Here is a 27,111-nt window from a genome sequence, read left to right as displayed (position 1 = left end):
ATTCGTTTACCTTGTTGTCCTTGAAATCGTTTACGAGATCTTACTAGACAAACATAAACACTCATATATACAGCTGTTCTATTGCAGATAATTAATGTTTGATAAAACTCAGGGTTGCAGGAGAAATTGGGATGTTTATTACGCTAGTCCCTAAAGTTATATAACCACGTTTTCTTATTCGTTTGATTAAAAACTTTGAGGGTATATCTTTTATTGTTGAAGGGTTTGATGTTCATCAAATTGGGTATCTAAAAGTTTCAACCACTAATTATAATCTACAGAAGGGGTAATTTTGTTTATCATATGGCGGATGTAAATTAATTTATAAGCCATTGTCTTATCACTTTAGATCCCTGGTTAAAACTACAAAATTGATATGTTAATATTTAACCTTGTACATGTGTTTTATAGTGTTATAAAACATGACCTCGTTTGTTCAGCTTACATTTCATAAATCATCTAGGTTTCTAAAGATTTATTATCGGCGCATTTTATATTGATTTATTTTTCATAAATAAGCGTAAAATTCACCAATAACAATTTTTCGCTTGTGAAAAGCTGGGTTTTCTATAACATATGTAGACTAGCGGCTACGCCTCTAGTATTTAGGGCTATGCAACCATTCCAATACATAAATCTAGATGAAGCTTAGACTAAAACCATACAAGGACCTATGTGAGGCTTCCCTAAAATGGAGAACTCAATAGTTATTGAAATCTTAAGACAAAATTACGAACACAGTAAAAGTGTCTGACTGATTATGACGTAACAAAAAAATTTGCCAATGAGAGGCCACTATAAATTTTACCATTGGTCAATAATGTCCTCTCATTGGCTAATTTTTTTTTGTTACGTCATAATCAATCAAACACTTTTACTGTGTTCCAAAATGACCTCATTATTTTATATAGCGGCTATGCCCCCTAAAGGCCTCTAAAGCGCTTAAGGTATAAGGTTAGAGTTTTAAAGAGAAAAAGTAAAATATTCTAGTGGGGTCATATTCATTGGAAGGTTTGATATACTCTCCCTGAAAATAGTTAAAATCCTTCCCTGGATCTATAAAGCTTCATTGTAAAGGAGAACCGTATCGGTTCAGCGGTTGACGAGATCCTTCGCTACATACAAAAAACTCACTACTTTATATTATAGGATAGCTAAATAATGTAGTCTAAGTTGTACCAACCAATCAATATTTCAAAATGTACTCAAAATTCTTAAGACAATCAATGAACGGAAATCTTTAAAAAAAAACTTTGGGTACCAGTATAATATACCAGGGAGGGAGGAGACATTTGGCTGTTTATAAAATTAGCCCCCAAAACTTCATAAAATCGTTTTTTTTTCGTTTATTCAACAACTTTGGAGAATTTTGGTTGGTTCATTAAGTTGAGTGTCCAAACGTTTCAACCACAAATAGTAATCTAAAAAAGGGATAATTTTGTGGATTTTCTTTGGGGTTGTATGCATGTCAATTAATCGGCCATTGTTTCATCCTTTTAGATTAGACGAATAAATTTTAGAATAGACGAAAAAAGCTATCCGTCAAGGACGTACGGACCGACCTTAATTATAGAAAAGCTTCGCTTTTAACAATTGATAAAGTATCTTAATAATTAGTCTGCTAGCAGTTAGCGAGATCTTTTGTTTTCTACAGACAGACAATTATCCTGATACATTAAAAAAAGGATTAGCTTGATTCATTGATAAGACAATGGACGACAAATTGATGTACGTTCATAATAATGATAAAAAAATACTAATTTTGTTTAATAAAATTATTGATCGAAAAGTTAATAGTTTAGAACCAACCATTCAAGACTTAACAAAAGAACTTATTTTTTTGACAAAAATTGGTGATACAACTTTGGGTACCAGTATATTTTCAGTCTAATGTTTTCTAACTCCCTGGGACAGACAGTCAATCATCGATATTCTGCATTCGTGTAATAAACTTTACCATTCTTTTTAAAAGCGAAGCTTTTCTATCATTAGGGTTGGTCCATCCGTACGTAACGAATAGCTCTTTTCGTTAAATTAGGCATGTTAGAATTGTCCTATCAATTTCAATCTTTGCATGATGATTCCTATAGGAGTTAGGTACGAGCAACTCTGTAATCGTTATCATAAAGTCCGTACGTTCATTTAAAACATGTTGATTTTTAACTTTTTAGCATCAAATTTCTATGTGATAAAATTATCCGAATGATCTGATTTTTGGAATACTGACTCCTAGGACAACAAAGTACATTGTTATAAGCGAATCACCTCTATAATTAAGTCCTAAAAATGTAAGTATGTCTACGACAATAACCTGTATTTAAGCAGTTTTTCATCAGATTTACTTAAAATTTTATTTTGTTCGACTTTTATACATTTCTATTCTGATTATTGAGTTCTGACACTATACAAGTGTTAATGTCCGTTAGTCCTATCGTTTCAGAGCTTCGCTTTTATGAATGTTTTCATCCTTGTTTTTAATTAAAATAATAGTCCTTGTATGATTTTAAAAATTTTCTTATTTAGAGTTTTTCAAATATACATTCCCATATAAACAACCCCTTAAATAGTGGATGTAAATATTCATTTATTTCCCGGAGGTAACCATTTATTTCCCCGAGGTAGTCATTTTTAGAAGATTTTCAAATTTTTTGGAAGATTTTTGAATTTTTAATAATTATTAAAAGAAACTTGATATCAGGGATAAAAATGATCATAGTTGGGAAATAAATGAAAATTAACACATTAGTGCCCAACCGGGCATTAAAACCCGGTTCCGAAAAATGGAAAAAAAAAACGGTTTCCGGCTTCATAATTGCATCATTCTCAGTATGAATCCCCCTTCTACTACCCTAGTCTTCATTTCCCCCTGGAGCAGGCAGTTTAGCTTACTTCCGTTTGCCGGTATAGCTCAACAAAATTTGAAAATCATGAAAATTCAAAATACCCCTTCTAACTTTTTTGTTTTTATAGTAAAGTCGCTGAAATCTAATGTTTATTGACAAGTACATCTATTTGTGAATTCGTTTTATTCAAATTATTATTTTTTATATGATTTTTTTATCGTTTTTTTACGCCCTGTTATGACCCGGTTCGGCTTGGCCATAAATACCCGACAGTTTTAAAACCCAGCTCGGTTTCGGTTTTTATTACCCGGTTTTAACTTTTCAACCAATGAAAATAACAGTTTACGTCATTAGTAAGGGTTTGAGCCACCCTAATAACCCTAGTAATCTCTATATGTGTCTCCCAATAGTTTTATGCTCGTTTTCTGATATGTAACACCCAAATTTTATATGTTCTTTTTTTGTAGTGTGTGTCTTTTAAAACTTCGATCAACGGGTTTTTTTACCCGAAAACGGTGGTACCTATAGCCGAAACACTAAATTTGAAATAAATCGCTTTGTATATTACTTGTAGCTCTATAGATTACATGAGGTTGTGTAGTTTTCAATTACGGATTGTATCAAAGTTCTAAAAAGTGTTCATCTCACTTTGGGCGTTCAAAAATTACATTTTTTAATTTTTAGTCGAAATAACCGGGTTTTTACTACAAAACCGGGTTTTAATGCCGGCGGAAACCGCCCAAAACGGGTCATAATGCCTGGTTGGTATTTATGGCCAGGCCGAACCGAGTTTTTTTGCAACTTTCCTCTGCACGCCACTAGAGCAAAACAAAAAAATTGGAATTCCGTTTTTACCATTATAAAGCTTCCCTGAGATTTTCAGCTAGATCGGCCCATAAAAGTGGCGCTCGGCACTAATGGGTTAAAAACCAAAATTAAACCACATTTTAGCACAAAAAATGAGTTTTTTTGTTTAAATGAGTATGATATTCCTGTCCAGTTTTTTGTTTAGGAATGAATATTTCTTACCCTCGTGAATAAATGATGACCTATCTCGGGTAAGAAATATTCATTCCTAAACAAAAAACTGGACAGGAATACCCCATTCAAATATAGAATAGAAGAAAAGGTATTAATTAAATAGATATAGAGATCCTTCAAAATATCAACTATGGTGTTCTTGATTTTCATCAAATGATTATATATTGCTTGGTTTTGCATTAACAAGGACAATTATGCAGGGAGAAAGGGGACATTGGGCGGTTTATTACACTAGTCCCTTAAGTTTTATAATAATGCTTTCTTATTCGTTGGCTTGACAACTTTGGGCACTTTAATGGGTTTTAATTGGTTGGTTCATTAAGTTGATCAAGTTTAAAAAACGTTTCAAAAACTAATTATAATTTACTGAAGGGTTAATTTTGTGTATTATAAATGGGAATGTACATTAACTTATCCTCCATTGTCTTATCCCTTTAGATACCTGCAATCATGAACAGTCCACAAGTTGTTTAAAATAAGCTATTAATATTTTACACTAAAAAGAACAATAAAGTGTAGTAATAAGAAGGGAACACACCTTTAAATATTTTTTTGTATTTATGGCCTAAAAACTTTGGGTACTTTTCATATCTTGCTTTTCTTGTACAAACTAGGCTTTCGCTTACCGGTGAACCGATATGGTTCACATTTACAATGTAGCTTTTATAGGTCCTTGGAAGGTTTAAACCACATCAGACCTTAGATGCCCCTAGAGTCTTGGAACGCAGCTGCTAGTAATTAGCGCTGTTCAATATTTACTTATAATAATTTCAAGTTTTAAGTAAATATCAGAAAGTAAACAAATTAAATGCTTAGATAGGGATGGGACAATTGGGATAAAAAATATCGTTGGTGGAATAATGTTTGCATACTGTTATCTTTAATACAAAGTAAAATGATGTCTCCCCTTCCCTTAAGATCTCGGTAACCACTGAACCGATCGGATTCTACTCTTCAGGGAATATACCTACTGGTCCTGTGGTGGTTTTCGGCTATTTTCTTGGGGGGGGGGGGGACACTCCCAACCCCCCAAAAACAAAAAATCCCCCCGCCATTTTTTTTTGTAGGGGATTTCCTTGGTCCTTATTTTTTTTTTTTAGAAGATTTCCTTGGTCCTTTTACGTATTTCGCCAACAATTTTTTTTATCACCTCTTGGGGCGAATCCGCTAGTTTAATACAAAGTAGAATGATATCTGTCCATCTGTCTGTCCGTCCCTTAAGATCTCGGTAACCACTGAACCGATCGGATTCTACTTTTTAGGGAATATACCTACTGGACCTGTGGTGGTTTTAGGCTATTTTCTTGAGGCGTGGGACACTCCCAACCCCCTAAAAAAAATCTCCCCTCCCCAATTGTATTTTTTCTTTTTAATAAGTGGTTGCAGCACCAGAGGTACTTAATTATCTTTTTAATTACCTCTTTGGGCAAAGCCCTAGAGGCTAGAAACCAATGAAGACTTAAGATTACCCCTGAAATGTTTAAGCTAAGAAATAAACTTTGGGGGGCGGTGTAATGTTTCATTCCATTGTCCCCTCCCTTCTAAATTTTTGTCCTACCCCTAATAAGAATTTAATTATATATATTAAGCTTAATTGTAGAAATACCCTCTAATATTTTAGAATAGGGATTAATTATGTGTGAGAAAGTGTTTTTATAAAACATCAAAAACATTTTTAGTTTAGAGGCTATTTAATTTAAGTTTTAAAATGGGGGCGGGTCTTTTCTTGTGAAGTGTGGTGCGTTTCTCCAAAACAGTTATGAACCTTCCCAGGACCAATGAGAAGCTCCATTGTAAAGGAGAACGATATCGGTTTAGCAATTAGCGATATTCTTTGGTACACATAGACTGAAAGACATCTTGTAACTTTAATATAAAGATAATGCTTAATAACCTTAGAAGGAAAAATAGAGGTTTTTTTCGTAGCACATTGTCAGAGTCTTTTAGAAATTGATTCCCTTTAGCCTTTTTCAAAATTTACAAATTTTAGTGGACTGATGAACAAATTGAGTAAATGAGTTGAAAGTCATTAGATAGAATGTATAAAAAATATCAGCTCTCTATCTCAAATTGCAGCTGAGATAATAACTTATACAAAAGTTGCTAATTTATCAAAAACTTTTTACAAATAAATTCAGCCAGTCAGCTGTCTTAGATACTATTTATTTTGTTTAATGATATAAACACCACAAGGAAGCTTATAATGGATATAAGATATACGTGGATATATTGACAGTGGAAAATTTAGGTTGCTACTATGGATCTCATTAATTGGTCATTTTGTGGGAGAATAGGGGATGGGATAATGGTAGTTGAAGTGGGGTATCGTTATTTTTGCCAGCTGCGAGTTTTCCTTTATTATTAGAATACATGAGAATCTGGTGCAACATCCAAGTAATTATATATCGCTTAAGCTTATCAAAATACAAGGGCGTATTTATGAATATTAATATGGGAGAAATTTTTATGAATAAATTTGTTATCTCCTTTTTTGGTATTGTTTTCACTATTTTTTAAAAAGATTTATGCAAAATTATAAATTTATTTTACATAATGCTATGATAATACAAAAGCTTTTTAGCAAAAATATGTCAAAGAATTAAATGGGATAAGACAATGGCAGATAAATTGATGTACATCCCCTATGATGACACACAAAAATACCCCTTCTGTAGATTGCAATTAGTGTTTGAAACGTTTGAACATTGAACTTAATGAAAAAAAAACAATCAAACTTAATAATAGTCACCAAAGTTGTTAAGCCAATGAATAAGAAAAAGAAGTTATTATAAAATTTTGGGGACTGGTGTAATAAACAGCCCCCGCCTGTTTACGCTTCTACTTTCTGCTTTAACCTTGTAAAGTAAATTATCACTATCAATATTAATATTAACATATCATATATATGTTCTTATAATAAATCAAATAACTTGCTTTTTAAAAGCGAAGCTTTTCTAAAATTAGTGTCGATTTGTCCCTAAGTCTGTATCGGTTAGCTCTTTTCGCTTGTTTAGACATGTTAGAATTGTCCTATTAATTTCAAAATATGTATTATGATTCCTATAATGGTAAGGTACGATTTAGAAAGCGTAGCAACTCTATATTCGTTACCAGAATCTCCATAGTCAAGTAAATGTAAGTATGTCCTTTAGACAGTTTTACTTACAATTTGTCAAAACTTATACATTTTATTATGCTTATCACTCTATAAGTGATAACATTCGTTCGTCCAACGATTTTAGAGATTTTCTTTTAAGAATGTTGTCATCCTTGTTTTGTTCTACAAATAGTTTATAATCGATAAAATCTTAAACCTAATATAGCTTTTATAAGATTATACTTTGATAGAAATCAAAAATAGAATCACAAGAAACAGAGATAATTTATCTTAATTTTATAGTGAATCTTTCATTTGTTAAGGTCTATATGTCAGTGAATGTTCAAATGCCTATTTTTTGACTTGATGTAATTTTATCTTACAATGGATGCGTCTTTAATGATTTAGCATAAAAATGAAAACAAGGATGAAAACATCCATTAGTAGCAAAGAACAAAAAATCATAGATGACAAAGTAAGTTGTAGAGAAGATTTAAGTTAATAGATAATAGAAATTAACACAACCTTGGTTAATAGATGAATATTTAATTGTTTTATAAACCATGGCCGACAGACTGACGGACCAAGAAAAATGATTCTCTTAAATAGCATATGCTAAAATCACGGACGGACAGAAACTTTAATTATAGAAAAGCTTCGACAACACTAAAAGAAATATAGTACTGATTTTTTAACTTTAATTTTTTAACAAAAAAGTCCCAGTTTTGATCGAAATGATTATAAATGCGATATATGACGAAATTCCAAGTCTCAAAACGGAAATCGCCACTTTACAAATTTGAAGACAAAAATTTTCCTGTCAAAATATTTATAACATCAACTTTATTTAAGGACTTTCTCAGTTTGCTTTTGTTTATTATTGTTTTGTTTTACAATATCTAAAGATTGAGTTTTTACAAAAATGTTTGGTAGGATTATCCAATTAATCTGATATTTGTAGCAATGATTCCTAGGACAACTAAGTACAACAGTTTAAGTATCTTTAAACTAAGATCCTAAATGTGATAGTAACTCCTTAAACAGAATCCTGTGTTTTGCAACAAGTTTATATTCAATTATGCTCATACCTTTAAATTATTATTCATCTAATTAAGTTTTGACACTCTACAAGTGTTCATGTTCGTTTGTTCTACTGTATTATTGTAAAGCTTCGTTTTTTAGATATAAGAAAAATTACCTGAATATATATTTTTTTATTTAAACCCAAGAATCTAAAGGATAAATTTATCTCAATTACCAATGATGATACACAAAATTATTCCTTTTTTAGATTACAATTAGTGGTTTCAACGTCTGGACACTCAACTTAATGAACAAACCAATCAAAGTTTGTAAAGCCTGCGAATAAGAAAACGTTGAATCGTTGTTATAAAACTTTAGGGACTAGTGTAATAAACAGCACAATGTCCCTCCCCTTCCTGATTAAAAATTTAGAAAGATTTGTATAATACCAACTACCAAGATTGACCCCGAGAAAATTTCTAAGTATGTTCCTATAAGGGATAATGAAAATTAATGATTTAAATAAGGAACTAAGTACAAAAAACATGGGCATTTATGTTCAAAAGTAACGCAGCAATAAAAGTATAACAATGAGGGGATCTAAAGGGATAATGGCAGATAAATTGATGTACATTTCCAGTGATGACACACAAAATTACCCCTTCTGTAGATTAAAATTAGTCGTTGAAACGTTTGAACGCTCCACTTAATAAGCCAACCAATCAAAATTCAGTAAAAGTCCCCAAAGTTGTAATTAAGAAAATTTTTTTTTTAAACTTTGGGAAATAGTGTAATATACTGCCCATTGTCCCCTCTCTCTCTGATAACAATAACCAATTATTACTGCAGTTATAAAAAATATATGGGCTTTCTGAAAAATTGGCCCTTATAATTTTATCCAATTTGTGTTTTGTAAGGTTAAAAATCCGCCAATTTTAGTCATGTTACGTATCTGACAGTCAGACTGACGTACAGACCTACCGCATTTGTATAGCATAGCTGCGCTACATTTAATACCTTATTTAGACATGTTATCATAGTGTGAAGTAAGAGTGATTCTTCATTTATATATTCACAGTGTGATATTGTAGTAGGTAAAAATGCTTAAACTTATATATCAAGATTTCAGTGCTTTCCCTAAAAGTGTCAAGCGAGCACAGCACCCTCACTCTGTCTTATTTTGTAAATAAATTGAAAAAAAGGGAGATAGTTATGACTGCGGGGCTACACTGTATTTTATTTAACCTAACCTAATCTGACATATAGTAAAATCCACCTCTTTCTTATTTTCAATTATCTAAAAATAAGGGGTTTATGTGTACGACAAGTAACTTTTGAGGGAAACCGTTTATGATATTGATTAGAAATTTCAATATATATCCAAAATATTTAAAAACAGCCATTTTGATTCTACTTTAATTATTTGAAGTATGTTAAGTATTTACTATTATAATAAAGAATGATAGATAGATAGATAAGTATTTAATCAGAGAAAAACGGGATATAGAGCTGTTTATAACACTAGTACCCAAAGTTTTATAATAACGTTTTCTTATTCGTTTGCTCAACAACTTTGGGGACTTTTATTAAATTTTGATTGGTTGATTCATTAAGTTAAGTGTCCAAACGTTTCAACCACCAAATTTAAGAACAGAAGAGGTAATTTTGTGTTCTATCCATTTATAGGCCATTGTCTTATCCCTTTATATCCCTGGTTATAATTCAGTATTAGTGAAACCATTAGGATGTTAAGGAAAAAAGGATAAATAATCCCAAAATTCTAATATTACCTTTGATTTTTTTAATTTTTTTTTGAAAACATTGGTAATCATTAAACAAAAAACATTGAAAAAACAAACAAATATAAAAAAAACATTAAAGTAAGACAATTAAAACCAATTCTTCATGTGAATCGCTAAAATGTAGATTAAAGTTAGTAGTTGAAACGTTTGAACACTCAACTTAACAAACCAACCAATCAATATTCAGTAAAAGTTTCCAAAGCTATTAAGACAACAAATAAGAACACGTTATTGTAAAACTTTAGGGACTTGTGTAATAAACAGCTCAGCCCATTCTCCTCTCTCTCTATGATTTTATCTTCATATAATCTATCCCTGCACTTGATAATTGTTGGGAACACTTCCCTTACCCAAAATATCCTGCCATTCAGGGAAGGAGGGACAACGTACCCAAAGTTTTATAAAAAGGTTTGGGTACTTTTGGAAAATTTATTTAATTGGTTCCATATTATTGGTGCCCAAACTTCCAACCAATAAATATAATCTAAAGCAGGGATAATTTTGTTTGCCATCATTAGAGATGTACATCAATTTATTGGCTATTGTCTTATCCCTTATGCCTGCCATTATAAACTTAACAAGCAACCACTTTTTAAATATTTACTTATAGTCGAGAATAGACAGGCTAAAATCTTAAAAATCATAAGTCATAGATTGATACAAAGATCATTTTAAAAAATGAATAAGAACGTGAGGCCAGTTTGATTTACAGAGTAGATGCTCATTTGGAAATTAAATTTCTAGTTCTCAAAGTTTTATAATAACATTTTCTTATTCAATGACTACTTTGGGGACTTACGTGAATTTTGAATGGTTGACTAATCAAGTTGAGTGTTCTTAATCTACAGAATGGGTAATTTTGTGTATCCTTATTGCCGGGGATATACATCAATTTATCAGCCATTGCCTTATCCCTTTAGATCCCAGGTATTATCTAATAATATTTGTTTCACTACTTATGGATGTTGTCATCCTTTCTATGATAATGATATCTTTTACGGTACCCGAAGTTTAGCAAATTAAATAGGAAACATAAATTACACCCGAGAAGTCGTTATCATAAGGCCAGGTCATAAATTCAACAACCTTAAAACAATATAATGTTGTGTAGGTTTTTTCCTAAAAATATTATTTTTAAAAATTAATTGTAGTTTACCTTTTATCGTGTTTGTATCACAAAAATGCACCTTTGATGCTTATATATTGTATGTTAGGTTAAGAAAAATTTTGAAGGGCTCCGAAGGACCCATTAACTTTGCAGGGGCCAGAAATATATTTTGAAGATAAAAAGGGGAGGGGGGAGCTTTAGTTGGTTAAAAAATAGGTTGGAATTAAAGCACGAAATTATGAACAACAAAAAATTGGGATAGCTTATTTACCTACAGATTACTTGTAACTTAATGGATTTGGCAAGGACGTCCAAGCTTTATATTTTTAGGGGGTAAATTGAGGATTCAAAGTTTTAGGAGAACAAAAACTACCCCTTTACCCTCCCCCTTGGACCTCTTCGGAATTGGGTAAAAAATTTAAAGTGAAACCAAAGCTTTATAGAATTGTTTAGTAAGGAACCAATTTTTTCAGTTTTTTTGTCTGCTTGTCCTTTTCTATTGCTATTACAGAAAGATGTATAGAATTTCATATGACGAAATTATTCATTGTTATTACTAAAATTGTGATTTTGACCATTATAGTTTTAAACATCTAACTATATACTAAAACATCATAAAAAGCTGACACAAAATGTTTTAGATATTTTCAAGTATGGCTTCGAAACCATTTCTCAGTCTAACTGAAAAAATAATGTATAGCATTGTATTAGAGACAATTTTCAACTAATATTAAAATAAAAATCAGGTTTGTTAGCCCGGGACTTTGGCCCCTCGGGGCTAACAAAACTGGTTTCAATCATTTAATTTTTCATTCTTATATCCGCGGAAAGCTGTCTTTAATTACGTAGCGATAAATAACTTGTATTACCCCTTTTAGGTTTAAATGGTGATTTTAGCTTTATAGTCATAAAAGATGTTAGAGTCACAATGGGATGTTTATTACACTAGTCCCCAAAGTCTTATTCATTGGCTTAACAATTTTGGGGAAATTTTGATTGGTTGCTTCATTACGTTGAGTGTTCAAACGTTTCTACAGATAATTATAATCTACAGAAGTTGCAAAAATGTGTATCATCATTGGAGATGTACATGAATTTATAGGCCATGTCTTAAGTCATATCCCTTTAGATCCCCAGTAATTATAGAACACAATTATATTTCTTTCAATCATAATTATTGGTTGAAAAGTTTAAACACTGCTAATTTGCTCAATGAGGAGTTAATAAAATTGCCCAAAGAAAAAATCTAGCACTTGTATTATATTAATGACAAAAAGGCGACACAAATTTATGTCTAGACAAAATTATGAGTAAATTTGTTGCAAAACTACTTAAATACAGGATACTGTTTAAGGACATACTTACTTTTTTAGACTTGATTATATAGATTTGCGGGTATAGTCCCTTTCGTGGCAACGCGCCTTAAGAGGCGATTCTTCGTATTTTTCACAGCAGCATTTTCTAGCCCCCGCGGGGGGCTCTAACCTTGCGGGGCCACAAGCCTAACCCTGTGGGGCAATCACCTTACCCAATATAACCTACCCTAACCTAAAATAACCTATAAAAAGCCATTTTAAAACTACGACGAATCGCGTCTTAAGGGGCGTTGTTACGAAAGGAACTATTCCCAGATTCGCTTATAACATTGTACTTGTTGTCTAATGAATCAGTATTCCAAAATTATATCACCTAAAAAATTGTTGTCAAAGATATAAAAAATAAAAATCAGCATGTTTTAAATAGACGAATAGTCATTCTAGTAACGCTTATATAGTTGCTACGTTTTTTTAAAATTATACATGAATATTGCAGGAATCGGACGAATAAACCTATCATTAGTATAGAAAAGCTTTGCTTTAAAAAAAACACAATATAGAATAAAAACCTTTTGACACCAGAGATTGTATCACAAATTGTCTAATATTTAATTTTTTCACACTTAGTTATTAGAACAATCATACATCAAATATTAACAACAACTGACTGAGCGATAAACAAACCAAAAGATTTAGATAGATAGATAGATGGATAGACAAATTAGATATTTCTAAAGTCTAAAAAATACAGTAAATAACAGTATGATATGCTTGTATAGACTGGAATTGTACTGTTAAGAATCTTATAGGATATTTCTAGAACCCAGTTAAAGTGTTTGATTGCGCCCAAACTTATTTGGGAAGACGGTGTGAGAGAGAAAGAGAGAGAGAGAGAGAGAGAGAGAGAGAGAGAGAGAGAGAGAGAGAGAGAGAGAGAGAGATAGAGAGAGAGAGAGAGAGAGAGATAGAGAGAGAGAGAGAGAGAGAGACAGGAGTAAAGAAAGGGAGCGGAATAGAGTAATATACAAGATCGCAAAAATATTTCAAAAATTTAGCTAAATATTTAAGTTAAGCAAAATATAAATTCTAATAAAAAAGTAATGTAACTAATTTAATAATAAGACTAAAGAAAAATTAAAAGTTATAAAACATACTTTATTTTTATAGAAGCTACTCTGATAATAATTATACATATAAGTGCCTGCAAATAATTTAGACCTAATACTATATTATTTTTTCTTAGTAATATCTCATCTTTCTCTTATCTAATTGTTTTTTTTATATTTTATTTTCAAATTAATTTGATCTAAAAGCCATTACTAACAACTATCTACATCTCAAGTTTTAACAAATATTTTAAAACAAGATATGGATTACGCATTTGTACGGCCCTAGTTGACTTTGTGATTTCTTACTTTTGTGTTACTGTATAGGAAAGGGAGCATTCTTTGAGTCATTCGTTGTGCTCTTTGTGAAAATTTCCTATGCCTCTTAAACCTTACTCCGCTCAATCAAAAAAGACGACATTTTCTCTAATTTCACCTCTGATAGTGCGGCATTCGTGTGCTAAAGTTGAAAAAATGTTATTTTATGTTATGTGGGAGCACCTAGGCCTACAATGATCTGTCAGAGCCTACATCCGCACATCTTCAACAGGTGGTGTTCAGACATTAAGGTGAGAGGAAAAAAAACGGCAAAATTTATTAAAAACTACGAATTGACTTCCACCTAGCCTCTAGGGGACTGAGTGGGAGTTTATAAAAGTAGCCTAAAACCATCAACAGATACTAACAAAGCTTCCCTAAAAAGTACAATATATTTGGACCAGCTATTTAAGAGATCTTAAGTTTCAGAAAAAAAACCTTACTACATTATGTTATAGGATTATAGTTTTATGAAAAGTGAGTAATACTTTTATCAAAGCTTACTTACAGAATTCGGTCGACTTTTTAACTGCCATAGTATAGACATGCCACGTTTTATTTAAAATTGTACTTTTTTTGCTAAATTAATCTTTTTTCGTAGTTTTTTTTAAGGTAACTTCAGTGTTTCTCTATATCAATAAAATACTAAAACACTATGGTATTTATTTTTAAGACATGAGAAAATTGTATGCCTCTAATTCCACAAATCCAGAGAAAGAGGGGACATGGGCTGTTTATTATACTAGTCTTCAAAAATTTACAATAACGTTTTCTTATTCATTGGCTTAACAACTTTGGGGACTTTTAATGAATTTTGATTGGTTGATTCATTAAGTTGAGTGTCAAAACGTTTACTAATTGTAATCTACAGAAGGGTTAATTTGTGCATTATCATTGGTTTTGTACATCAATTAAACGGCCATTGTCTTATCCCTTTAGATCCCTGAATAATTCCCTTGTTCTTACAATGCTTTGTTCCACTAGTGACATATTAGTGAGCCCTAATTTATCAAACTTAATATTCAATAGAAGCTTACTTCTTCAAGGATAGAGCATGACAATCCAAATAATGATTAAATATTAATAGACCGAGTCTGCACCACACCGCGTGATACTAAAGACGTTAAAATGGTACCTGCTACTACTATGTCTGGCACGTAACACTAATAGGGAGAGTATAAGGGATGGCTTGGCCCATAAACAGGAGCATATCATTAACATGCACAGTTAGGACTTCTTAACAAAGATAATGCAATTAAAGGGTTGGTTGTCTGTTTGATATTACTCAACCTAATATCCTTAAGTGTTAGAGTATCGCATCCTTTTATAAGTGGATTATGCTATGGATTCTCTAGATGATTACTTTGAAATCGAAAGAGAATCCCTCTCTTACGAGGTAAAGTATGGTATTAATTGTTTTCTAGAATATTTATATTTTTTCTAGTCTAAATAGAAAGGGATAAGGGTGTGGTTGTAGATAAAAGAGAAAGAAAGAGAGAAATTGAGAAGGATGAATGAAAAAATTATTAATGTTAATAATATTTGTTTAGAATTTTATTACATAAATAAATATATAGATATATAGATAGATAGATAGATAGATACATACATAGATAGATAGATAGATAGATAGATAGATAGATAGATAGATAGATAGATAGATAGATAGATACTTAGATAGATAGATAGATAGATAGATAGATAGATAGATAGATAGATAGATAGATAGATAGATAGATAGATAGATAGATAGATAGATAGATAGATAGATAGATAGATAGATAGATAGATAGATAGATAGATAGATAGATAGATAGATAGATAGATAGATAGATAGATAGATAGATATATAGATAGATAGATAGATAGATAGATAGATAGATAGATAGATAGATAGATAGATAGATAGATAGATAGATAGATACTTAGATAGATAGATACTTAGATAGATAGATAGATAGATATATAGATAGATAGATAGATAGATAGATAGATAGATAGATAGATAGATAGATAGATAGATAGATAGATAGATAGATAGATAGATAGATAGATAGATAGATAGATAGATAGATGGGCATATCAATTATTTGTACTGATAACATGAAATTACTCTATTATATGTCAAGATTATTAAACTCTGGGGAAACCGACAAGTCTTCTTAAAAAAAAACAGAATAAAGAAAAGAAAAATAATGAATTATTTTAATGAATTATTATAGTAGGGTTTTTTGTCTTTAGCTTAAAATTTCGTTAACTGCTGCACTGATTGAGTTCTTCATTTAAGGAAGCTTCTTGTGGGTCACTGGATGGTTTTGGGCTACTTAATTTTTATATCTTAGTTTGGTTTTATGCTATTTTGCTACTTTCCTTAATACTTCAAATACAGATATCCTAGATAACCTCCTACCCCCCCCCCCCAAACACCGTTGCACTGTTGCACTCTTGAAAGGTTGTACTCTCCAATTCCAATTATAAGGGGGGTGTTGACACCACACTTCAATCACCTTCAAGGGACCCTTACCCCCATAAAATAATAAAACTTTTGGAATACTTATTCGTTTCCTTGCTTACATTCTAGATTAAACATCCTTTAATATTCACAGAAATTGTCAAAGTTAGTTCAACATAAAGTATGCAAATTTACTTATTAAAATAATTTCCAGTATGGCTTCGAAACCGATTAATATCCGCTGGATTAGAACTGGTTTTTAGCCATACTGAAAAATCATGTATATAATCTTATTGTATTATGGACAGCTTTCCACGACTACCAAAATAAAAATTATAGGATGAAAACTAGTTGTGTAATTCACAATTGTCAATTGGAAAATTGTCTGTAATACGATGCTATAAATGATTTTTCAGTATGGCTGAGAATTGGCTCCAATCCATCAGATATAAATTGGGTTGGAAGCCATACTGGAAATCACTTTAAATACTTTGATAATGTGCAAAGTATCTAACTGTTAAATAAATCGATATTTTATTACTTGGATGTTACACCAGTTTTTTATGTACTCTGAGAAAGTTATGTTAGCAGCTGGCTAAAATAACGATAACCCACATCCACCTACCCTCCTACTGAATGAACGAACTGGCCAATAAATAAGTTCCATATTAGCACGTTAAAACGACGACAAATTTTCCCTTGTCAATATATCCACGTACATCTTATATCCATTGATAAATAGTAGGAATGAAAATGAAACAGTAAATGTGGTAATAATTATTTACTTACAAGTAAATCATACAATCTTGGGGGATCTTCAGGGATAAGACAGTGAACGATAACTTTATTTTCATCCCAAAAAATGATGAACAAAATTACCCTGTCTGTAGATTTTAATTTTTAGTTTAAACCTACTAATCCAGCTGTAAAAGTACAAAAAGAAGGATATGTCCTATTGATCAGAAAGAGAGGGGGACAATGTTTATTACACTAGTCCCTAAAGTTTTTAATAACGTTTTCTTATTCGTTGGATTAACAACTTTGGGAACTTAGCGAATTTTGATTGGTTGATTCATTAAGTTTAGTGTCCAAACGTTTCAACCACTAATTTTAATCTACAAAAGCGGTAATTTAGTGTATCATCATTTAAAATGTACATTGATATATCGGTCATCGTCTTATCCCGTTAGATCACTAGATATTGATGGGTATAATATCTCTGCGCATGATTGGTTGGTCTATTGTCACGTTATATTAGTGATACGCGATTTTAAACCTTGGATGAATATTCCTGTAGCAATAATGTAAGCTCTATTCGTAAATTTAATCATGTTAGAATTGGCCAATAAAATGTGAAACTTTGCAAGATTAATCCTATAACAGTTAGGTACGATTTTAAAAGCGTAACAACTCTATAATTGTTACCAGATAGTTCGTACGTTTATGTAAAACATGCTGATTTTTAACATTTTTAAATTAATTTTTTGTATGATATCAATATTTATCATTTTTGGAATTTATGTACAATTTTGTTTAGACCTATACATTAATGTTCTGCTTATTAAGTTCAAGATTTATTGTTCGTTTGTCTTTAGAAATTCACTTTCATGGATGTTATTATCCTTTTTTTCCAATACTTTGACAAAGAAATGGATTGATTTAGTTTAGAATTTTTATAAATTAGAAAATCTTAGAATTCATTATCTAATCAAAATTCCAAGAAATTTGAGGTTTATAAAAATCTGCTTTGTTTTAAAGTTTAAATATAGTCTTTATTATCTGGAATCTAAAGGGATAAGACAATGGCTGATAAACTAAATGATGTACATCCCCAATGATGACAAATAACCCCTTCTGTAGATTAAAAATTAGTAGCTAAAACGTTTGAACATTTAATTTAATGAACTAACCAATCAAAATTTACCAAGGTCCCTAAAATCAACGAATAAGAAAATGTTATTATAAAACTAGGGGACTAGTGTAATAAACAGCCCATTGTCTCCTTTCTATCTGGTGTATTATATATAATGTTAATGTTCACTTGTTTGTTTGATTTTTCCAGCTTTGCTTTCATGGGCATATTTTCATCCTTGTTGACATTAATTACCCAACCAATGAAATACCAGTGCACTGGGATCTAAAGGGATAAGACAATAGAAGATAAATTGATGCACATGCTAAATGATGATACAACAAAATTACCCCTTCTGTAGATAACAATTAGTGGTTGAAACATTGGACACTCAACTTAATGAACCAATCAATCAAAATTCGATAAAAGTCCCCAAAGTGTTTGAGCCAACAAATAAGAGAGAATATTATAAAATTTGGGGACTAGTGTAATAAACTGCCCATTGTTCTCTCTCTCTCTCTCTCTCTCTCTCTCTCTCTCTCTCTCTCTCTCTCTCTCTCTCTCTCTCTCTCTCTCTCTCTCTCTCTGTCTAACACTTGAAATACTAGCGCGCGTAATTTTAATTAATTAGCAGAGGAAACTGATAATTAGAATAATTATAAACCGATCATCACAGGACATAATCCCGTTTTTTTCAAGAATTAAAATGTTTTTTTTTTTCATAATTGAAACTTAAATTGAGAAGCGTAGCTATTATACAAGTCAACGCTTTGTAAGTTTACATTGTAAAGTTTACATTGTAAAGTTTACATTGAAACAAGACGTCCAAGCTTTTTATTTATCTTGTGGTCCTAGAATGGCACGCCCTATGACAGCTGTGGTTGTTCATTTAGGCCTGTTAGAGTTGACCTATCAGTATCAATTTCAAAATTGTCATTTTGATTTCTTTATCAGTTGATACAATTTAGAAACTCTAGCAACTCCATAACTAGAAAGTCTATATGTCAATTTTAAACATTATAATATTATGCTTTTTAAAAAATAATATTTGAATTAAATAATTAAACAAATCACTTAATTTTTAAACTAGGACTATTAGGTATAATATTACAAACGAAGCATTTCTGTAATCAGTCTTAAAAATGTAAGTATGTCCATCGCTAATTCTATCAATTTTGGGATAGATGAATTTGTTCAGACTACATAATGTTGTTTATTAAATGCGTTCTTACTCTATATTTGTGTTAGTGTTCTTCAGTCTGACAGTCTGATCTGTTAAGCTTCGCTTTTATGGATGCTATCATCCTTGTTTTTATGTATATTTTAGGGCCCTTTTTAACAGACTTAATTAAGATGGATAATAGTAAACAAAGTGTTCAGGTAATTATCACTTCACACCCCAAAATTGTTTGTCTCAGGAGTAAAACTAATCTACAATTGTTCGTAAATATTTTGTCTGTTATAGCTTGTAACTGTTTTGGGCGTAGATTATCTAAATATTTTAAAAGAGGTGAATGGTAGGTATCTTTATTCAGCCAGCTGCAAATATCACTTTAATCGAGAACATGAAAATCTAGTGAATTATTCATTTAATTAGAGGAGTCCAATTTATTACTCACAGACCAAGTGAAAAGTTTTATAAAAGAATAGTTATATCTCGAATCGTATTATAAACAGCTTTCCGCGGATATAGAATGTACCTCGGGGCTAAAAAGACTGGTTTTAATCTTCACTGTTAGAAATAAAAATAAATTTTAGCATCAGATAATACTATATATTCATTTAATTACTGTATAGCACCATCCCATACGTTCTAGCAAAAAAACCTCATTACGATATAAGGAAGATTCCAATACTGTATTGAGTATTACTTAGTGTTCTATGAAGTAATATGTATTACTAAATAAAGAATGTGCATTTTATAGTATTATCTAATACTCTCTATGGAATAAAATTCAATACGCTAGAAGGAAGTTTTTAATATTCTGGTTCGTAATTTTTGTTACTCTGTAGGGTAAGAATTGATACTAAAAACGTTATATCTCTGTATAGTAATAGTTATTACGGTATATAGTACTACATGGTGTTATATATTCATTTTGTTAATACAGCACACTTACGGGTCCAGGTCTAATACAACCCCAGCGTATCAATTAATTCTAAATGAAAAAATTATTTTTTACAGTGTTATAATTGTAGAAAGCTGGATAAATACGATGCTAGACATAGTTTTTTTGTATGGATGAGAACTTGATGATTCGAAAAAATTATCTTCACAAAATAAATTATAGTTGCTTCTCTTGTTTGGTACAAATTCACGTTTTCCTAACAAGGACGGCCAAGTAGTAAGTGGCGATTCTGACAAACAATTCTGAGTGAAATTTTACCCACAACCCGCCTCGTTCTTACCCAATCCTCTTAAGTTACAGCACAAAACAAGTTACACGCCAAAATTACCTCACAAAAATATCCAGATTTTCAGCAATTTCAATCACGGTTCCTTAGGAATATCAAATATTTTTAAGGATTATATGTTTTTTTTCAGCTGCAATTATACATAAATTGTTCAATTTCATTAAATTATTTCGCTTCTTACTGATGTTTTCATCCTTGTTAAAACTTCATTTGCATTGTTTTGAGTTTTGAAATGCCCATATTTTAAATTTGCAATCATAAGTATTAAGTATGTATCATTGTCTGTGTTATTAAATGATAGAGACGAAAATTACAAATTATTAAAATTAGCAAGAGATAAGAAAATAGTCGATAAATTAGTGTACATAATTAAAAATGAAATGCACATTCTATAAATTAATGTTATTGGTTGAAATGTTTGGACATTATTTTTTTTTAAATCAACCAATGAAGATTTAATTTAAGTACCCAAAGTTTTTAAATCGCATGTCGACTGCTATAAAATTGCTATGTTATAAATTTTAAAATACTAAGGATTTTTATAATTCATTCTATTATTTGTCTGTCCTAATTATTTTAGATGATACTTATACCTGAATCTAACGAAACTCAGGGTGAAAGGGGATATTGCCAGAATGTTAAATATAATAGTTATTTATCCATCATATATTATAGACAGCTTTCCGAAGTTATCAAAATGAAAAATTACAAGATCCAAACCAATTTTATTAGCCCTGAAGGACCAAAAGCCCGAGCAAAAATAACTGGTATCAATCTTATGTTCTTTATTTTCATATTAGTGGAAAATTGTCTGTTTTACGATTCTGTACATGACCTTTTAGTATAGTTCTAATCCGGAAAAATTATTTCTTGCAAAAGACGAAAAGCTTTGGGTGGAGGAATGTTTTGTGAAAGTTGGAAAAACTGATAAATCCAGCTTTGTAATAATTTCACATACATAGTTTAACTGGGAGTTGTTGACAGTTTGAAATAACACATAAATGAATAGAAATGAAATATCCAATAAGTTACTAAAATAGATCAAAAAGAATGTTAATGTAATTATATGTTTATCATAAACGTATAATATGCATATAAATACAAAATCACGATAGAGTGTACTGTGATTTTGTTTAGTAATTGTTTAGCCTTGTTGGCATTCGGTGCCGTTAAAAGTGTTCCCTCTCAAAGGGGCACTCTGTTAGTTAAAATGTTCTGGAAATAAAAAGATCCAGACTGTCCTTTTGCTGTTGTCTGATTGGGCTTTTGGATGTACGGTTAACAGAGTGGATTAGAGTAAATTCTAAGTACGAGTCAAGAGGCCTAGATATGTGAGGATTCCTGTGCTAATGGACATCACCCCCCCCCCCTTGTGTGCTACTTGGTTCCATGTTAACCTGCCAATAACATTCAGGCATAATAGTTTATAATAAGGACATATAGGTTATATCTAGGGATCCCTAAATTAGTTAAAAATATGTATATTATGTACTGGATAGAAGGTCATTAGATTAGAATAAGGTGTCACACTACTAATAAGAGAAAGAGGTCACCTAACTTCGCCCAAAATCCAGGCTAAGGCCATGTATACACAACCTACTGCTGCTCCTTCCAGTGCCCGTTGATCCCTGGATGGACCTTAGACCCATTGTTGTTGGTGTGGACTGCTAAGCTGTGCAATAGTCGGTAAGATATTACTGTATTTTCATAATAGAGATTAGAGGAATAGACTAACAATACTGAATGACTGCTAAAAATATAGCACCAGATTCAAACTTTATTTGAGAGTAACTATATTATAAGAGATTAAAGCTTGGCCCATGAAATTTCAGGACAGTATTGAAAATTAATTGATCCTCTAAATTCTTACACCTCTATTATTTCAGTTCAACGAGCGGATCAAGTCCAGTTGAGACCCACAGCCTTCTCCAACCAACAATTTCGTTTTTATTAAAGCCAGTGTTTCTTTATGCTGCAGATATTCTTCATTCTTCAAATAGTTTATTTTTAATGGTTATTATTGTTATTTGTGTGTTTTTATTGTTGTATAAATTTAGCCAATTTCATTCCTTGCTTTTGTATTTCCGCACGTAATGGTCAAGATACTTTATAAGACATTGGGTAGTCTTACGTTCTATAAAATCACCCAACATTGAACGACTAATACAGTTTACTGTTCCATTAAAGTTTGCTTCTGTTAAACAACTAGTTACTTTCCTCAATAGTTCAAAAGCATTGAACTACTTTTAATAGTTTATTCAACAACTATACTAATCATGTTTAAACAGTTAAAATAATTGAAAAATATTTCTTTGATTGACCATTACAGTTATATCTTTGTAAATTGGCTAAATTTTAAACACATAAAATGGAATCCTCAAAGTCCTCAGTTTCTGCTGTTGCATTACAGGCTATTGAACTTATCAGACAGTTCTCTCTTGATTATCCTGATTGCTTCATTATTGAGTTTATTCAATTCTCAATATGTCCCAAATTGGTGTCAATGTATTCATATATTTCTTCAAACATTGACATAATTGATACTGATCACATAGTGGCTGAAGGATTGACAGCCATAAGGCAGTTTTTGACAAAAGTAAAACATTGCCTAGCTGATCAGAATGCTCCTGATAACCTTTACTCTCCTAAAAGCTTTAGGACAGGTGTTTCAGTTTCTAACAAGGCTACATCTACTGACGCAGTAGATGGTATTCCTCTTGCACCGGTTGTTTCTCCATTGTTTGGTCAGGAAAAAGTTAAACAACTGGAGGTTAAAAATAAAGAGTTGATAAATATTAATAAAAGAATTATAAATCAGAATAGACATTTAATAAAGCTTTGGAATAAATTCAATAAAACTAAACTTGAATTTGATGGATTGGCTAAAGATAGTAATGCTGAAGTCCAAGGAAACTTTGTTAATGTTCATACAAATTGTATTTCTGATCCTGTAAAGGCTGATGCACATGTGCTTGTAGGAGAATCTAGTAACTCTACAAGTAATAATAGTACTGTTGACTATATTTCCCATAGTAAGGCACAAAAAGAAAGATTTTTGTCTATTCTTTTGCGACCTAAACTAATTGATTCTAGATCTAGTCCGATTTCTTCTAGGTCTAGTGCAGATGATCTTGTTGATTCATCTAATGAATTATGTAATCAGAAGTCTAATCTTCAAATAACAGATCCCTCATGTGTTGATACAAGTAACCCTAGTAATCCTAGGCATGGCACAACTTCAAGTCCTAGTAATCCTAGGCACATCTCAATGTCAAGACCTAGTAATCCTAGGCACGACCCAACATCAAGTCCTAGTAATCCTAGGCACATCTCAATGTCAAGTCCTAGTAATCCTAGGCAAGAACCAATGTCAAGTCCTAGTAATCCTAGGCACGACCCAATGTCAAGTCCTAGTAACACTAGGCACAACCCAATGTCAAGTCCTAGTAATCCTAGGCACGACCCAATGTCAAGTCCTAGTAACACTAGGCATGACCCAATGTCAAGTCCTAGTAACACTAGGCACGACCCAATGTCGAGTCCTAGTAACACTAGGCACGACCCAATGTCAAGTCCTAGTAATCCTAGGCACATCTCAATGTCAAGACCTAGTAATCCTAGGCACGACCCAACATCAAGTCCTAGTAATCCTAGGCACATCTCAATGTCAAGTCCTAGTAATCCTAGGCACGAACCAATGTCAAGTCCTAGTAATCCTAGGCACGACCCAATGTCAAGTCCTAGTAACACTAGGCACGACCCAATGTCAAGTCCTAGTAACACTAGGCACGACCCAATGTCAAGTCCTAGTAACACTAGGCACTACCCAATGTCAAGTCCTACTAACACTAGGCACGACCCAATGTCAAGTCCTAGTAACACTAGGCACGACCCAATGTCAAGTCCTAGTAATCCTAGGCACAGCACAATGTCAAGTTCTAGTAATCCTAGGCACAGCACAATGTCAAGTTCTAGTAATCCTAGGCACAGCACAATGTCAAGTCCTAGTAATCCTAGGCACAGCACAATGTCAAGTCCTAGTAATCCTAGGCACAGCACAATGTCGAGTCCTAGTAATCCTAGGCACAGCACAATGTCAAGTCCTAGTAATCCTAGGCACAGCACAAAATCAAACTATAGTAAATACAGACCTAAATCCTCGGGGCCTGATCAATCTCTTTCAACTAATTTTCAATCAGAAAAACTAAGGTCTCCTAAATATTCTGAACAAAGTCCTAGAAAGACTAGGCAAAGCGCTAAGTTTAGTCAAAATAATTTTAGACAACCTTTCTCAGTTTCCTCTCAGCAGAGATCGGATTATATTCATCCTAGTAGAAATAAAAATAAGAGTATACTTAGGTCTAGACCAGTTAACCACAAAGCCAAGTTTCAATTGGAATTGATGACTGCACAGTTCTGTAACCTTTTACAGGCATTTAGCAATGCCTTATCTCCTTACAGCAACCGTGGCAATAGATTTTGATAGTTTTTGTTTTGTGTGTCACTGCCCCAAAATACTCAGTGTGTGTCACTGCCCCCAAATACTCGGTGTGTGTCACCGTCCCCTAATACTTGGTGTGTGTCACCGTCCCCTATTACTCGGTGTGTGTCACCGCCCCTAATACTCGGTGTGTGTCACTGTCCCCCTAATACTCGGTGTGTGTCACCGCCCCTAATACTCAGTGTGTGTCACTGTCCCCTAATACTCGGTGTGTGTCACCGCCCCCTAATACTCAGTGTGTGTCACTGCCCCCAAATACATGGTGTGAGTCACCGCCCCATATAGTTTCCAGGTGTGTGTCACCTCTTCAATTCCCAGGTGTTTGTCCAATAAATAGACTTTATATCCTAGTAGTCTATAGTACTAGTCAAATAAAACTACTCCTGACATAAAGGCGTGGAAGTGAAACTCAGCAGGATTTATCAGCCTAATTGGCGGAGTGTTTTGTGAAAGTTGGAAAAACTGATAAATCCAGCTTTGTAATAATTTCACATACATAGTTTAACTGGGAGTTGTTGACAGTTTGAAATAACACATAAATGAATAGAAATGAAATATCCAATAAGTTACTAAAATAGATCAAAAAGAATGTTAATGTAATTATATGTTTATCATAAACGTATAATATGCATATAAATACAAAATCACGATAGAGTGTACTGTGATTTTGTTTAGTAATTGTTTAGCCTTGTTGGCATTCGGTGCCGTTAAAAGTGTTCCCTCTCAAAGGGGCACTCTGTTAGTTAAAATGTTCTGGAAATAAAAAGATCCAGACTGTCCTTTTGCTGTTGTCTGATTGGGCTTTTGGATGTACGGTTAACAGAGTGGATTAGAGTAAATTCTAAGTACGAGTCAAGAGGCCTAGATATGTGAGGATTCCTGTGCTAATGGACATCACCCCCCCCCCCCTTGTGTGCTACTTGGTTCCATGTTAACCTGCCAATAACATTCAGGCATAATAGTTTATAATAAGGACATATAGGTTATATCTAGGGATCCCTAAATTAGTTAAAAATATGTATATTATGTACTGGATAGAAGGTCATTAGATTAGAATAAGGTGTCACACTACTAATAAGAGAAAGAGGTCACCTAACTTCGCCCAAAATCCAGGCTAAGGCCATGTATACACAACCTACTGCTGCTCCTTCCAGTGCCCGTTGATCCCTGGATGGACCTTAGACCCATTGTTGTTGGTGTGGACTGCTAAGCTGTGCAATAGTCGGTAAGATATTACTGTATTTTCATAATAGAGATTAGAGGAATAGACTAACAATACTGAATGACTGCTAAAAATATAGCACCAGATTCAAACTTTATTTGAGAGTAACTATATTATAAGAGATTAAAGCTTGGCCCATGAAATTTCAGGACAGTATTGAAAATTAATTGATCCTCTAAATTCTTACACCTCTATTATTTCAGTTCAACGAGCGGATCAAGTCCAGTTGAGACCCACAGCCTTCTCCAACCAACAATTTCGTTTTTATTAAAGCCAGTGTTTCTTTATGCTGCAGATATTCTTCATTCTTCAAATAGTTTATTTTTAATTGTTATTATTGTTATTTGTGTGTTTTTATTGTTGTATAAATTTAGCCAATTTCATTCCTTGCTTTTGTATTTCCGCACGTAATGGTCAAGATACTTTATAAGACATTGGGTAGTCTTACGTTCTATAAAATCACCCAACAAGGAAGATTAATTTACTTGCCATTATCCCATCCCTGAGCAAAACCGCATAACTAAAATTCTGCAATGGATATACTATACATGGATATATTCACAGAGGGAAAATTTGTCGTCAATTAAAGTTTCTACAATGGACCTCATTTATTGGTCAATTCGTTCATCCAGTAGGAGGGATTGGGATTGGGGTTATTAGAATTCATGAATAGCTGGTGCATCATCCAAGTAATAATATGTCGGTTAATTCTGCGCAATTGCTAACTACCGTTTTCTTGCGACTAAGTGTCGAATCATTTTTTTCTTCAATTGTGTAGAATTACATATTAGAGTGTTTAAAAAAAACATGGAATTTAAAAATATTTCACCGCCCGTTCTTTTAACTTTTAACATTTTTATAAAAGTAATATGATGTATGTTTATCTATTTGTGTGTAAAGGATCTCACTAAACGATGAACCGATATGGTTCTCCTTTATAGTAAAACTTCCAGAAGGCCAAGAGGATGTTTTAAAACTATTTTGAGGGAGAGTTCCACCAACCCACCTAGGGAAT

The 27,111-nt window shown here is 32.3% G+C and overlaps 1 protein-coding gene and 1 long non-coding RNA gene across 2 annotated transcripts; both read left to right on the top strand.

Moving 5' to 3' along the window:
• The first annotated feature begins 21,509 nt into the window (after positions 1 to 21,509).
• LOC145331653 (uncharacterized) lies at positions 21,510 to 24,967 on the top strand. Its single transcript, XM_080176431.1, has 3 exons — positions 21,510 to 21,787; positions 21,884 to 22,059; positions 22,260 to 24,967. The coding sequence occupies exon 3, from the start codon at positions 22,742 to 22,744 to the stop codon at positions 24,854 to 24,856; it is 2,115 nt and encodes a 704-aa protein (XP_080032557.1). The 5' UTR covers positions 21,510 to 21,787; positions 21,884 to 22,059; positions 22,260 to 22,741; the 3' UTR covers positions 24,857 to 24,967.
• A 514-nt stretch (positions 24,968 to 25,481) lies between these two features.
• LOC145331654 (uncharacterized) lies at positions 25,482 to 26,479 on the top strand. The gene is made up of 3 exons (XR_013883824.1): positions 25,482 to 25,827; positions 25,924 to 26,099; positions 26,300 to 26,479. It is a non-coding gene; the product is annotated as an uncharacterized LOC145331654 (long non-coding RNA).
• Positions 26,480 to 27,111: the final 632 nt, after the last annotated feature.

The sequence above is a fragment of the Acartia tonsa genome, chromosome 11, assembly GCF_053477335.1.
Source record: "Acartia tonsa isolate MP-2025a chromosome 11, ASM5347733v1, whole genome shotgun sequence".
NCBI lineage: Eukaryota > Metazoa > Arthropoda > Copepoda > Calanoida > Acartiidae > Acartia > Acartia tonsa.
Note: the sequence above shows the minus strand (reverse complement) of the source record. Positions and strands in the feature narration are given on the sequence as shown.

Coding starts and splice junctions, on each gene's coding strand:
- LOC145331653 (XM_080176431.1), top strand. CDS start 22,742: ATGGAATCCTCAAAGTCCTCAGTTTCTGCTGTTGCATTACAGGCTATT.